At 42.2% G+C, this 15,079-nt stretch overlaps 1 protein-coding gene across 2 annotated transcripts in view; it reads right to left on the bottom strand.

Moving 5' to 3' along the window:
• PTPN21 (protein tyrosine phosphatase non-receptor type 21) overlaps positions 1 to 15,079 on the bottom strand; it is a 59,969-nt gene that overhangs the window by 10,993 nt on the left and 33,897 nt on the right. For both annotated transcript variants that reach the window (XM_045015093.1, XM_045015092.1), the window contains exons 7-13: positions 13,452 to 13,539; positions 12,997 to 13,085; positions 11,147 to 11,234; positions 10,266 to 10,345; positions 7,597 to 7,657; positions 6,943 to 7,027; positions 2,376 to 3,844 (exon numbers count right to left, since the gene is read on the bottom strand). In XM_045015093.1, the coding sequence (XP_044871028.1) occupies positions 2,376 to 3,844; positions 6,943 to 7,027; positions 7,597 to 7,657; positions 10,266 to 10,345; positions 11,147 to 11,234; positions 12,997 to 13,085; positions 13,452 to 13,539 (1,960 nt within the window). The remainder of the gene's footprint in view (positions 1 to 2,375; positions 3,845 to 6,942; positions 7,028 to 7,596; positions 7,658 to 10,265; positions 10,346 to 11,146; positions 11,235 to 12,996; positions 13,086 to 13,451; positions 13,540 to 15,079) is intronic.

The following is a 15,079-nucleotide window of genomic DNA, read 5'->3' as shown; positions in this document are numbered from 1 at the left end:
GGGGAGGATTCTTAAATGTCAAACACGTAACAAAATGGGCCTACAACAAATTTCAGATGCAAAAATGTGGTCGATACTTAGAGGCAGAGTTAAGGGCCTTTGGAAAATCAGGGCCTGAATCTTTAATTTTGCAGTAATCACTTACTGTTAGAGGAAAATATTAGTACAAATTCAGGGGGATTTTTGTGTTAAGAACCATTCCACCATGATCTTTTGAACACTTACATACTAGAGAAAGCAAATGTCTCAATCCTACAGTTTATAAGTTTGGCTGCTAACAAAAATAATAGACCTAAAGAATTTATCACAGTGAAAAAAACTGAAACACAACATGGGCACTTGTGTGAGTGAAAAAAAATCAATATATCCAAGAGCTAACAGGCAGTAACAGAAACAAAAACACTGTTAATTGCAAAAGCTAAGAGAATGGGACTATGTGCAAGAATGAATGAATGGAAACCCAATAACAAAGGACCACAGTGGGAGCAAAAGACGTCATGGAAAGAATGCCTCTATCAGTCTTATCAGGATATAAATCTCAGTATTAAGTACTGAAAGGAATTAGGTTCTATCTATATTGTTTGCAGGGTTGTTGGAGCCGCGTTGGTCTTAAGATGAGAGAGATATGAAGTGGGTGAGGTAATATCTTTTACTGGACCAACTTCTGTTGGTGAAAGACACAATCTTTCAAGCTCCACAGAAGTTGGTCCAATAAAAGATATTACCTCACCCACCTTGTTCTAGCTGTGTTTTAAAATAACTAAACAATGGTACTTGCTGAATAAGACAGTATTCTATTGAACATTTCCAATGAGTAAAGAACATCTCAGTTTAAAACTAAAGTGAGTCTCTCTCTCTCTCTCTCTCTCTCTCTCTCTGTGTGAAAGCAAACTAATTACAAACACAGTAGAAGAAAAAAGCAGAGTAGGTTCACAAATGTCTCAAAAACATATACCATGTAAAGATCAAGACCCAAAACCTCAAAGATATTTAAAGGTCACATTGCAATAATTAGGAGTTAGGTGTCTAAAAACCTTTGAGGATCTGGACCCATGACACAAGGTGAGAGTTCAAGCTACCTCTGAATATAAGCCTATCAACAGAAGAACCTCATTAATTTTACTTGATGTTAGTGTAACAAAGAGGGGGAAGAGACACAGAAATTTTATACAATTATAAAGTTCTTAAAGGAAATTGACTAGGGTTGTGCAATTCTATTGGTCTCTTTCTGCATCCAGCTCCATGCTAGAAAGCTGGATTCGGAGGGACAATGATGAGGGCTATATAAGTGCCTAGATAAATAGACTACGGCTACAGTATTTAGTTTCTGCAAAGTCAGTTGTAGCAGCTGCTAAAACAGTAAAACTAGTATGCCAGTATGCTGCTCTTCCCTGTGTAAAGAGCTATTGGCAGCTGCTGGTAGTGACCCTGGGGAAGAAGTTAATGTAGCACAATGAATTTAAAAAAAGCAAACTAAAAATAGGGAAAACAGGGGGAAAAAGCTAGTGGCTAAAAGGATGAACAATTATTTTGTTACAGTAGCACCCACAATGAGATAGGCACTGTACAAACACATGGAGTTATAGTCCCTGCCCTAAGAACTTGCAAACTAAACAGACTAAAAACAAAGAGAGGTCGATGTAGAAGATCATTAATTACATTGTGTGGTTCTGCGCACATCTTGTAGGGGGTTCTGTGGGCAGGAGTGTCAGTTTGTGTTTGTGGCAGGGAGGGGAATGGCAAGGAGGGACTGAGTTTTTAGGGATGAAAGAATGGTTAAAAGGTGAGACAGGAAGGGAGCACCTGGAAAAGGGAAAAACCAAGGAGTGAATACAAAGGAGGGAGGAGCTTAGTGACATCACATTAGGAGGAGAGGGAGCGGGAAGCGTGTCAGAAGACACACGTGAACATTCAGTTAAGTCCAATGCTCAAATTACAGGAATGGGTCTAATGTCGGTCACAAAACTGCCAGAGGAGTGGATGTAGCTGCTCCTGCTTCACTTGCCTGGTGAATGGGAGGGCTCTAGGAACCGTGGCCTGTTAAAAGCCACCCTGGATGACTCATCCATGGGTTATATGAGGCTGAGGAGGTCTCAGAGCCAGTCCCCGCTAGCTACAGACTGAATAGGGGGTGGCGGCAGGAAGACTGGCTGAACAGACTGAGGGGGGGAAAAAAAGACAAAATAGGGGAAAGGACAGACAAATAAGGAGAGAAAGCAGGAAACAGAGCGAGAGAGAGGGCAATGGAGAGGAAGGTTACTGCATTTAATTGCTATGCTTCAGAGATATTGAAAAAGCTTTTTTAAAAACACTTGACGAATGGTATCAGATCTATCACAAGGAGCCATGAGAAGAGAGAAATAATATCCACTTACTCCTAAAGGGGGAAGACCGTCCACTATATTCTTCTTCCCTGACAGAAGATCAGAGACAGGTCTCTTTTTCAGAGAATCCTTTCTCACTCTGTACCTTCCCGAAGTCGTAAGGTCAGATTCTGACATAGATGGAGTCAGCAATCCTTCACCTCTTCTCTGCACCTGGGTTTCAGCCATTAAGTGTACTGGGCTCACATCTTTTATCCTCTTTTCCGTCTCTGAAATATGTAACTTAGGCTCAAGGATATGCAAAGGGCCAGGAGGTGAAGCAACAGAACCATAGGGGTAACTTAGTAAGGATTCATGAGGATAACCGCCCATAATGGCAGAAAGCTGGGTTTGATCATCAGAGAGAGGAGTCAGAGTTGTACTAGCTTTATTTTCTTCTTCAAATTCTTCCTCTTCCTCGCTGCTGTGAATCAGCATAGTGGCATCTGAAAGAGACTTCTTATGATCACAGTTCAAACTTTCTTCTTGCTCCTTATTTTCTTCTTGCTTTGTTCTCTCCATGAAAACGCTGGGCTGTGACCCTGCCAACATGACCCTTGGAAGGGCCACATCTGCAGCAGAGGCTGACATGGTCCGCTCTTTAATTCGTATGCCTTCAAAGTTGTGGGCAAGTCCAGCTATTTCAATACTGTTCCTTTTCTGTAGCTGAGCATGCCGTGCTGATGTTAAGGGCTCACTCACTTCCTGAAGGGAATGTGCAACAGGCAGGCTGTCTTCCTGAAACGTCTGAACAGAATGGTGAACTCGCCGTGTGATTAGATCTGGATTGCTGCTGCTAATGTAAAGATGTCGGGAAAGGTCTGGTGTACTGTTTGCAGGTCTTGGGTATGGGTAAGGGGGAGGAGGTCGATAGACCTGGGTCTTCATGATGTTTGGTGCTGGATACTCCTGAGCCTGAAGCTGCACATTTGTTAGCTCAGGGACACTGACTGCTCCAACAACTGGACGCCGTTCAGCAGGATATGGGTAGGGAGACTGGCTATGAAAACTGTAACTCAGGTTAAAAGGATAGTGATTAGATTGGGGGGAGGTGAAGTGAGCATGTTCTCGGATTTCAGGTTGGCTATAGACCAGAGCATCAGGCCTACTGTAGGCATATGAATTGCTGATGTTAAGATTTCTCATAGAATGACTCTGCCTATCTGTGTGTATCATTCCTCTGTTAAGCTGTCTCATCACAGTTTCATAATCTGGTGTAGGCCGATAAGAAGGTGGTATTAGCGCACTATGTCGATGCGATGGAACATAATCAGGTCTCAGGACATCGCTTCCAGTAATGCTTGGGTTAGAGGACATGGGAGATGGCTGCAAGTAGTGCTGTGGGTTATTCAAAGAGTTTGTGCTGTGTGCACTATAGACACTCCCATTGCGAATTCTGCCATTGTAGTCATGTGGAGCTCTATCCAAGCTAGTCTGAGAGTGGTAGTAGTATCCATTCTGCTTGCTCACAAAAAGGTTATCTGAAAAAAATGAAGTGTTTAACAACCATTATGTCCAAACATTAAAAGAGTGAAATTCCTCTACTAGCCATGTTTAATCAATGATTAATTATCAAAACCTCAGCCCTTTCCCACCATATCTTGGCTTTAACAATATATTGCTGCCAAGCAACATTTTACTTCCAAGGATTGCATTTTTAGTGCTGCAAGGCTCCCAACACACTGCAATACACAATTGCTACCTCGGGATCGTATTTCTGTTTTAACCTCTTCCTACCTGGTCAATTTTCTGACATACAGAACGGATCCTGTAATCTGGAGACTGATTTAATTCTGATGTGATTTGTTTTCAGACACCATGATGTTAATAAGTGTGGCATCAAGACTCAGCAGTGAAACATGAGAGATGTAAATTTGCCTTCTATCTTGAAGTCATTCCGAACTTTTTTTGCTTTGACCAAGTGGGGTTGTGATGTAACAGCCAGAGTCAGAATTCAGGCAAGGTTGATCAATAAAACGTGTCAGCCTCACTCACAAGAACCATTCAAAAGCAGGAATCTAGAAAAATCCAACCAACTAAGCAGTAACAGGCTCAGGAGCAACATCAGGCTTTCAGCTCTCTAGGCCGGGGAGACAAGGCACAGTACAGAGTTACAGCACTTGAGCTCTGGGGGAAGAGGTGCACCATACCTGTAGGGGCAGCCATGCTAGTCATCTAACTAACTGGATTAATTAACAGTGGCTGCAGAGGGGACTTTCCCTCATCCACCAAGCCACTCAAAGTCCTGCAGTGACTGCAGCTACTGAGAATTAGGCAGAGTGGAAGTGATTGAGGAAAAAGGTAAAATATAAAAGTTTTTGGTCCAGCTTCTGATCTTATTTCTTTATATATCTTATTTACCTGTTTTATGCCAGTGAATTATACAGAGTTACTCTTGAGGTACGCCAGTGCAAGATCTTGTCTACATGGGGAAGTTGCACTAGAATAACCTAAGGTGTGAATTCAGACTGATCTAGTTAAACGAGTGCAAATTCCTGTGTAGAGACACTTATTTCAAAGAGCGTCTTTTTTTCAGTTTAGCTTAATTCGACTGGGAATAGATTTAAATTAAATCAAAATAAGACACTCAAACTGAAATAATAATAATAATAATAAAAAAAAAAAAAGTGTCCACATGGGAGTTTGTATTGGTTGAACTATATCAGTTCAAAAAACAAGTTAAACCAGTTCAACTTGCCTATGGAGACAAGGCCTTAGTGACAGAAGAATCAGGCCCACTATATAAGTGAATAATCAATACTAATGATGTGTCTATAATCAGCTGGGAGATGTGATTTCGAGTTCAGAAAGACATACACTTGCTAGATCTGGTCGAAATAGCATGCTAAAAATACAGCATGATGGGGACAGCATGGGAGGTGGCTCAGGCTAGCTGCCCCAAGTACATTCCTAGGACCTCGGATACAGTTGTTCTCAAGTGGCTAGCCTAAGCCACACAGCTGCATTGCTACTTTTCAAGCAGCGCTAGAGTGTGTACATCTCTCTGAGCTGGGAATCACACCTCCAGCTCAGAGAGACATACACATACTAGCTCTGTGTAGACAGTCTAAGAAATCTGCCTTATGTGACCATCCCAGCAACCAAAGGTAGATCTTAGTCAAACCAAAGTTTTCTGGAGACTTTGGGATATTTTAAAATATGGTAGGATGTTGCTGCTTACTACAGTTGGTCCTTATTACAGATTTCACTATACATATTAAAGTAAATTATCTATTGTTTTATGCATTTAATATTCATAAAGCAGCGGAGCTTCTGCTCTGATGCCAAAATGCAAAACAGAAGTCACTGCTCTGGGCACTTTTTGTGCATGCAGCACAAACAAAAAACTGTTGTGCATCTTTGCTGACAATTGCTTTTGAGTCTTTGTTCATGAGAATAAGCGTTCAATAGCAGGATTTTATTACAAACTTGGTATTCTTTACTGTACCTCTACTGCGGTACTGGAAACAATTCAACTCTGTTCTGCTATGGAGATTACAGGTATTAGTTCCCAAAGCTGTCAGCGACTCAGTATTACCAATATTATTTATATTTCTACTACCATAACACTCAAAGGCCTGACTGTAGTGGATAATTAAACACAGTCCTTGCCTCTGAGAACTTAGTCTAATTAAACACAAAATGAGGATAACAATAAGGGAGAAGGAAAATGAGGGTACTGGTAAATCCATTTAGGGTGACCAGATGTCCTGATTTCATAGGGACAGTCCCGATTTTTGGGTCTCTCTCTTATATAGGCTCCTATTACCCGCCATCCCCGTCCCGATTTTTCACACTTGCTGTCTGATCACCCTAAATCCATTGCATATTACATAGACTAGCTACATACACCACTTGAGAGCTCTGAATAATTTAACTATTTTACTTTTAGAAAACCAGTGTTTAAAAATTCCCTATCAAACCAGTTACAATCCCCTGAGCTCTCTCAAAGTTTGCACCCCCAGCCTATCCCAACGATTTCTATACCTACTACTACAGACAGGAGGTCCCTCTCTTCCTTGAGTACCTGTCCCACATGGTCCTAAGAAGTCCCACTCACTCTATTGCTGTCCAGGGGCGGGGCAGAGTCCTTGGAGCAGTCAGGGGAAAGAGGGTACAAAGTCCATTGATCATTTATGGAGCTCTGATATCCTTAAGGTCTAGAGGGATATGAAGGAGCTCCTGAGGCCTGCTCATTAACTTACTTTCTGAGGTGTATATATAGCCATAGTAACCATAGCCAATTTAAGCTCATTCAAGAGGGATTGTGGTCTGTAATTACAATGTGCATGGTCAATAACTCAGTGTTCACCATCCTAGCTCCCTGCCACACTCCTCTGTCATGATACTTAGAATAGAAACAAGTACTGCAGCAAGAGAAATAATGTGGTCCTGATTCACATTCACACTATGGCCTCTTTGCACAGCTCTAGCAGTGGCATGGGGCCTTAAAGTGAGTTGAAATATAATGTGATATAATGTGGTAAAATGTGATATCAAGTGGTCTGAGTGTTTACTGGTTCCCACTGTATTTAGAATTTACTTGAGAGTTAAACATTGTGACCACATCATAATTTACCTTGGGACGATGTATATGGTTCCGTGTAGTGTCCATTGTAATGTAGAGGAGGTGGTGGTTGCATCATGTAAGGCTGTGGCTTGGGCTAAGAAAGAAGATATTTTAAAAGTAGTTAAATACTACATGACTATTAAAGAGTCTTGAAGAAGATTGTACAAGGGGCTATTCTAAAAGAAAATTTAGTCAGTGTGTAACACAAAGTATCAGTTTTCAGGGCAAGTGAAGAGTAAAAGCCAACCAATGTAGTGCCTACAAACAGACATCTATGATTTTCTCTAGATGTAGGGGAATCTTAAATTGAAAACAGATGTATCTAAAATACCTAACAAAACTATTTTTAGATCAGTTATTAAGAAGTTACATCCTGGTTTTCTGACAAGCCAATATGTTTCTTAATTTATTGATCCCACCTTATTTTTCATCATTTCAGCTTATTTCATTAAAGGAAAAAATATTTGACTCAAGTCTAATGGAAAACTATAAAAGTTCAAATCTCAGAAGTTTGGCATATTCCTAAGAAAAGTATCCTTCTCTAATCTTACTAACTATGAATGTAGACACACCATTTCTCCCCTCATGAGGCATCCTCATTCTAGTTAGCAAAAAACAAGAAACAAGAAGTGGCTCAAATGTGAAGCTATTTGAAAACCTTACCAGAGACATCCTGGAAGAGGACCTCCTTCTAACTGGATTCACTGTAACAGCCTGGGTTTGTCTACAAAGCAAGTCATATGATGAACAAAGAGTTTTACAACATTGTCAACTTAGACCCAATCCTGTAAAGTGCTCACCACTGCATTTCAGGGCACTCAGCACTTCACAGAATCAGGCCCTATGTTTCATAGTCCTCCCACCAGTCCCAAAGGGAAGAGCTATGTGCAGCATGTGCACAAATCACCGCTGTTGCTAGAATGAGAAGAAATACATAAATAGGATGAGGAGGGAGAAATAAACAAGGTGTTTGCCTACCTCACTGCCTTCTCTCCCCATATACAAGACCCTAGCAGGAGAAGAAGTGGGTATTCACCCGAAGAAGTGGGTATTCACCCACGAAAGCTCATGCTGCAAAACGTCTGTTAGTCTATAAGGTGCCACAGGACTCTTTGCTGCTTCTAGCAGGAGAAGGATTCAGATTGCTCTGGCACACCACGCTTCCCCAGCAGTGAGTGAAACGGAGGAGGACCTGAATTTCACATATGCAGTGGGCTGGGAGAAAGGTGGGATTTCCATGCTCTCACCAAATTTCAACCCCGATAGACTCTCACCCAAGTGGTAACCTGTAGGCTCCCTGGCCTGGATGTCTGTCTTTATAATCATCTGTAAAGAGTCCTCAATACTTACTAGGCTATAATAAGAAATAAACAACAGCCAAATGCTCATTCTGGGTCCCTAGCCAATCCAAATTTTAGATACGGCAAACATTGTCACTATCATAAACAATGTATTGTAGTTTGCAAATCACTGCATGTTGGACTGGTCAGCAATGCCCATTTTCCCCACTCTATACTGTTTCTGTACCCGTCAGTGTGCAGTAAGACAAGGACCCAAAAGACACCAGAGCAATACAAATACAGGACATGCAAAATTTCAGAAAGAAAGAAAGAGATTATTCTCCAGCTCACCCTTTGGGAAGAGAAGGACGAGAAAGAATTGGAAAGCGTGGAAAGGAAAGAATGAGGAAAGGTTTCTGAGAGCCTTCCACAGGCGGAGAGTCTGGGGAGTCTCTAAAGACAAGGTACGTGCAGACAAAATGGAGACAGTCAACTAGCACGTTGAAAAGAAAGGCACATGTTACCAGCAGAGAAGACATTTTAACTGAACTTAGATGAATCTGGGACAGAGGTTCTTAGCCTGGGTGTCAGCACTACTTTGCCCCTCCCTTTTGCTAAACAGGAAGATTTCCCAGCTCGTTGACATGGGGATCCCAGTAAGGAAAGATTAAGAACTACTGGTTGTGGGCATTTTTTTTTTTAAATTGAGCTATTGTAAAGAGTACAGAATTGACAGCCCAGAGACTGACGTTCATAATGTAACCAGAAAACCAATATAGTTCAAACAGCAGCTACACATGCTTCTGATATATACACCACCTCTACCAATATGCTTCATCCCTGACCAGAAGGCAGCCACCCTGTGGGATGAGAGGCCAGTTTGGTCTCTATTCCAAGTTAATCCTTCAACTATTTTTGAGAGTGTCAGCAAGGGTGTAATTAATATTAGTGCCTGTTGTGGTGATTTTTGTGATGTGGATATTTCCCACCATCTTTCCTTCAACTTCAATAGGCTCTGAATCAGACCTCAACAAGTCATTTATTGCTGGACTATGTGAAATAAATTAAATTAAATGGAAATCATGCTTATTTTGACTCTCTGGGCCTGATTGTCTGTCTCACACTAATGTAAATCAAGAATAACTTGACTGAAGTAAAAAAGGTGAAAAATCAGAATCAGGCCCTTGATTTGCAGTGTGGAGACTGGCCCATTAAATTTAATCTTCTCACTTGTATTTAATTTGTCCTGCTCTGGTGCCTACTGAGCTATGAGGATTCTGTGGATATCAAAAGGGCTGCATACTGTAAGACTGCCAATCCAGCATCTTCCAAGAACACTACATTCACTCCCCTGCACCTTTAAAATAACGTCAGTGTCCTATTACAAGGTCAGTCAAAAGCACATTCAGAGTCCCATAGATTTCAGTATTTCACAAACACCTTGACATTAATGGCGCAAGTAGATGCATTTACAGCATTGAGATCAAGTTATTAGAAGAGGATTATGTTCTCAGCAGGGGCGGCTCCAGGCACCAGCGCAGCAAGCGTGTGCTTGGGGCGACAAGCTACAGGGGGCGGCATGCCGGTCGCCGTGAGGGCGGCAGTCAGGCAGCCTTTGGCGGCATGCCTGCGGGAGGTCCGCCGGTCCCACGGCTTCAGCGGCAATTCAGAGGTGGGTACGCCAAAGGCGCGGAACCAGCAGATCACCCACAGAAACGCTGCCAAATCCGCGTCACCGGCGGACCACCCGCAGGCGTGCCACCGAAGGCCACCTGACTGCCGTGCTTGGGACGGCAAAAAACATAGAGCCGCCCCGGGTTCTCAGCTGTGACTCCAGGTTATAAAAATATCATCCTCTATTATAAGGCTGCAACCATTTAAAGATAAATCCTTTCCATATTGGGTATAAATACATGGTTGAAGCATCAGGAGTAAACAAGGTCACTACTTAGTATATTCAAAACAAGTAATAAATTACAGATGTTATGTAGCATTTAAGTTCATTATGGGAACAGAGACCTCCTCCCCCCCCCAAAAAACTATTCTACTTACAGGCTACATTTATTTAGTCTGTAAAATTTGTGTCTGGCCACACACATCCTCCACACGTATTTTGCTGTTTCCATGTCCTCCTGTCAAACAAAATATATAGATATACGACAAAATATACAGGCTAAAATATACAGGCCCAACTCTTGGTCCCATGGAAGTCAGTGAAAGTTTTACCACTGACTTATCTTGGAACCAGATTTGACCCATTTCATTTTGATGTAGCAGTTTCTATATCAAAGTTTCTTAGGAACCATGTAATCTGCAGGACTAATCCAGCTGCTCAAGCATGAACACTCCACTAGATTAAAAGAAGTTGAAAATAGCAGCCTTCTGCTGAAGACAATGTTATGACTCAGAACACTGAATAACCATATATACTGTGCATATCACACTTTAAGACTATTACAAAAATTATATCCTTGAAGAAGGGAATAGACAAATGCTTTAAAGGCTCAATTCTGCAAGGCACTGAGCACTCTGGCCCTGACCCAGCAAAAGCACTTAAACATGTACTTATCTTTAAGCATGTGAATAGTCCCATTGACTTCAAAGTCTTATTTAAACACATGCTTAAATGCTTCGCTCGTTTAGACCAGAGTGCTCAGCACTTCTGGTGTACTTACAAAAGATAAGATTTCTTAATGCCTTTTACTTTTGTATAAAAACTTCTGAAGCAGCCATAGAATTTAAAATGTTATATTTGTGCCACCCTTATAATTAGAACTTTTTAAAAATTGTAACAGCAACTAAAAAACCTCCACATAACTACACAGTTGAAAAAAAACACAACATTTTGGACAAAAATAGTTTGAGGGATTGTCTTATTTTGTGGTTTACTTGTATAGCTTTAGACTGAGAGAAATAAAAACTCACTCACTTACAGTTTGGAACTGGATTGTCTCTTCTTTATTTGCCAGTTCTAATGCAAAAAAGGACTTGTTGTGGGACATATTGGCAATGTCATGCCACCTAAGGATATAGGGAGAAGACGTGACAAGTAAGCTCTGGATTTTCAGCATACAGAAAGTAAAAATGAAAAACAAAACCTATCTTTGGGGGGGGAGGGGGTGAGGACTAACTGATCAACAACTCCCCCCCTCTCCCCAGCCCCGCATCTGAGTCATGTGTAGCAAACTCTACAATAGTGATTAAAGAAGCAGACTATAACTTCACACCCATTAAATTATTGTTAAAAGGAAAATGGGGATGTAACTGTAGTTCTTTGGAGGATGTATAAGTGTGGGTGGTATTATTTATAATGGATAATGCTGTGCTATTCCTGCTCAACTTTGATGTCTTTCAACTTTTTTTTATGTATTTAAGACAAGAAACTAGCCATTAGCATGTCCTGACTGCTTGAAAGTTAATCACTCGTAAAAGAAAAGCTATGTCCAGTAACCAAGAATGCTCAGAGCTATTAAGACCTGGTTAAAATGAATGAGAAGACAGGCAAGAGTGAGCAGACCTTGGCACCCGTAGACAGGGCCGGCTCCAGGCCCCAGCACGCCAAGCGCATGCTTGGGGCGGCATGCCGCGGGGGGCGCTCCGCCGGTCGCCGGGAGGCGGCTCCGATGGACCTCCCGCAGGCGTGCCTGCGGAGGGTCCGCTGGTCCCGCGGCTCTGGTGGAGCATCCGCAGCCTGCGGATGCTCCACCAGAGCCCCAGGACCAGCGGACCCTCCCGCAGGCGGATGCTCCACCAGAGCCGCGGGACCAGCGGACCCTCCGCAGGCACGCCTGCGCGATGTCCACCGGAGCCACAGGACCGGCGACCGCCAGAGCGCCCCCCGCAGCGTGCCGCCGTGCTTGGGGCGGCGTAATTACTAGAGCCGCCCCTGCCCGTAGAGATTCACTGTGCATGGCCCACTTACTCTGGGGTTGCAGAGAGGTTCCAAAATTTGGTCCTCAGTCAGTCACAAACTCGATTTGATCAGATAAAATCCACTGAGAACAATGTCCACCTGGCCACAATGGTAACTATAAGTCACCAATGTCCTTGAAAGTAGCCTTCCACACGTGTCGCTACATGACATTCAATTGGTAGGCCAAATTCTGCCCATGGATGCACACATGCAGCTCTTATTGAGGTCAGTGGGACCCATGTGCTTGCATCCAAAGGTGAAATCTGGGCTATTGGAATTGGGCCCTGGATAGATGGATCTCAAGGCCATGCCTAGTATGGAAAAACATTTTAAAAATGTTTAACTATGAGAATGTCCAGGAAGACTGCATGCTTCACTACCAGTGACAGCCTAACTGCAAACAGCAAATGATCTATCACTTCAGAATAGTAATGCAACTCTTCTCTTCATATTTCCATATATAGAACAACACACACACACACACACCCCCACCATACAAAAAAAAACAAAACGCATGCACATCAATTACTTGGGGATGTGCAATCATAAAGGTATGTGTCTGTATCTGGCAAAATGCTGCTGCCTTTAACGTCACATGCATTTGCACAGAGCAATATACATAACTGTAGGTAACACACATATATAACATAGATCTAAATGAACTAATACTGCAGCAGTTATATAGGTAAAACTCCCATTGACTACAGTATGTATGCACAAGGACTGCAAGACTGGGCCCATGTTTGGAACTGTGCTAATGAGTAAGATCTGTATTCATCCAAGATGCCAAGAAAGCAACTGAGGACTGCACATAAAATGTTAATTTGCAAAGTACTCATCAGCATTATTCTGACAGAGGACACTACTCACCGAAATATAACAGGAGGCCGGCCATTTTTGTGTTTCACAAAGATACCATCAAGACATGCCCCAATAAATAGGTCACTTCCCTGGCTGTCCTGGAAGTAGTAAACAGAAATCAGAAGAAAGAAACTCTTTATGAGCCAAAGTTACAGCAGCAGCAACTATTCATTTCAGTGAGGTCACAGAAGGATTCTTACATAGGCAATGCAAATCTTAATCTTTAGTTTGAGATCATGACCTCTCCTCATCATGCAGCACTAACACAGGACTCGATACAGCAGCCCTTATGCACCAGAGTAATCCCAGTAAAGTGATTGGGACAACTCAGGTGACTAAGAGATGGGGTATTGGGCCCAGGGGTTTCTTACACATTGGATTTTCTTGGTTTTTTTTTAAATGGAAGAAAGATATGAAGATGGTTGCACTTGTTAAGTCACGTCAAGTGTCAAAGCCATTCTTACCTTTGCAGGGTAGCTCTCTTCACCATAGCCTTCCATTCTCTCTACCTCTTGCATATATAACATTTCTGCATCAGGAGGTGTAAGGCCTCTACAAATAAACACAACAGTAACTTTTAGTCTAGTGATCAGCTTCTAAAATTGTACCAGTGGGGGGACTCCTACTTGTATTAGTCTGAAGCATGCTCTCAAAGCTCGAAAAGCACTTAGTAAGATATCCAGGCTATCGTGAAATCTTGCTGCTTGTCTGTCCAAGTGGCTAAAACACTTGTCCAGGTCCTGCCACTTGGACTCCTGTAACCTCTTCCTCTCTAGTTTCCCTGATTTCCAAATCGCTTCTTGTCAATTCATCTACCATGTCTATTGAGACTATGTCACATCCCTCTTCAAATCCCTCCCTTGGTTCCCCATCACCCACCATGTCAAAACTGAATGTCTAGTATTTCCATTCAGGGCCCTGCATAATACCACTCCAGCCTGCATCTCAGATTATTTATTTCTTTAGCACAAACAGAATGCTTACCACGGTACAGTACAAAAAAGAGGGACACTAATTTATTATATTCCTTCTCATTCCTCTTTTCTCCTACATCAACCTCAGCTCCTGCACTTTCTTCTCCCACTCCCATCTACATTCCTCTTTCTATGCTGCACATTATGCACAGAACAAGCCCCCAATCCCGATATGTCAGTCCTCACCCCTCGCCTCATTCTAATTCTTCCTAAAGACTCACAGCTTCCATGCTGCTTAAAACAAACGCACAACACTGAGCGACATCAAACTCCATCTTCAGCCCAACATCATACTAAATAGAGGAAAAAAGAGTGAGATCAGGAAAAAAAACAAACAAGGAATCTCATCCGACACCCTCCTCTGGGTCTCCCAGTGTCTTATCTCTGTGACTTCGACTGTAAATACCTTGAAACAGAGGTTATCTTTAGATTGGTACAGCTCTGAGCATACTGTTAGTTCTTAAACAACAATAATTGTGGTCACAATTTCCATTACACTAAAGCGAGAGATTAAGTTAAAGGACTTTATAAACGTTATAACAATGAAGCCACAATATTTATTTTTGCCCCGATAAGCAGCATTATTACGATATGCATTTGCTATTTCAAATGTCCTGGCTTTACCCTGGATGTAAATATCCACAGAAGCTTGAAATTCACGGCACAGACAGAAGAAATGCAATTTTCCCCACACTACTCATCCTCAGCTCTGCCTCAACTCTGACCGGGAGAGAACACCTCTGGCAAGAGAGCAGTAGCTGTTCCTAATTATTCATTCTCAGTTAGTGGCACTTATAGTTTTAGTGATTTGGAGACCTGTACTCTAGATATAGGAGTGAGACAGCATCATACGATAACTTTCAGTCACTATTGAGCCAGGATGACTTGAACCAGCAACATATGGGTGAGAAGCTCTATATCACACTACCTAAATATACAACATCACCTATACCACAGAATCATAGAACTAGAACGAACTTCGAGAGGTCTTCTAGTCCAGTCCCCTACACTCAAGGCAGGACTAAATATTATCTAGACCATCCCTGACAGGTGTTTGTCTAACCCTCACTTAAAAATCTCCCATGACAGAGATTCCACAATCTCCCTAGGCAATTTAT

This window comes from Mauremys mutica, chromosome 4 (assembly GCF_020497125.1).
Source record: "Mauremys mutica isolate MM-2020 ecotype Southern chromosome 4, ASM2049712v1, whole genome shotgun sequence".
Classification (NCBI taxonomy): domain Eukaryota; kingdom Metazoa; phylum Chordata; order Testudines; family Geoemydidae; genus Mauremys; species Mauremys mutica.
The sequence above is the reverse complement of the archived record's forward strand: the minus strand, read 5'-3'. Positions and strand labels throughout refer to the sequence as shown.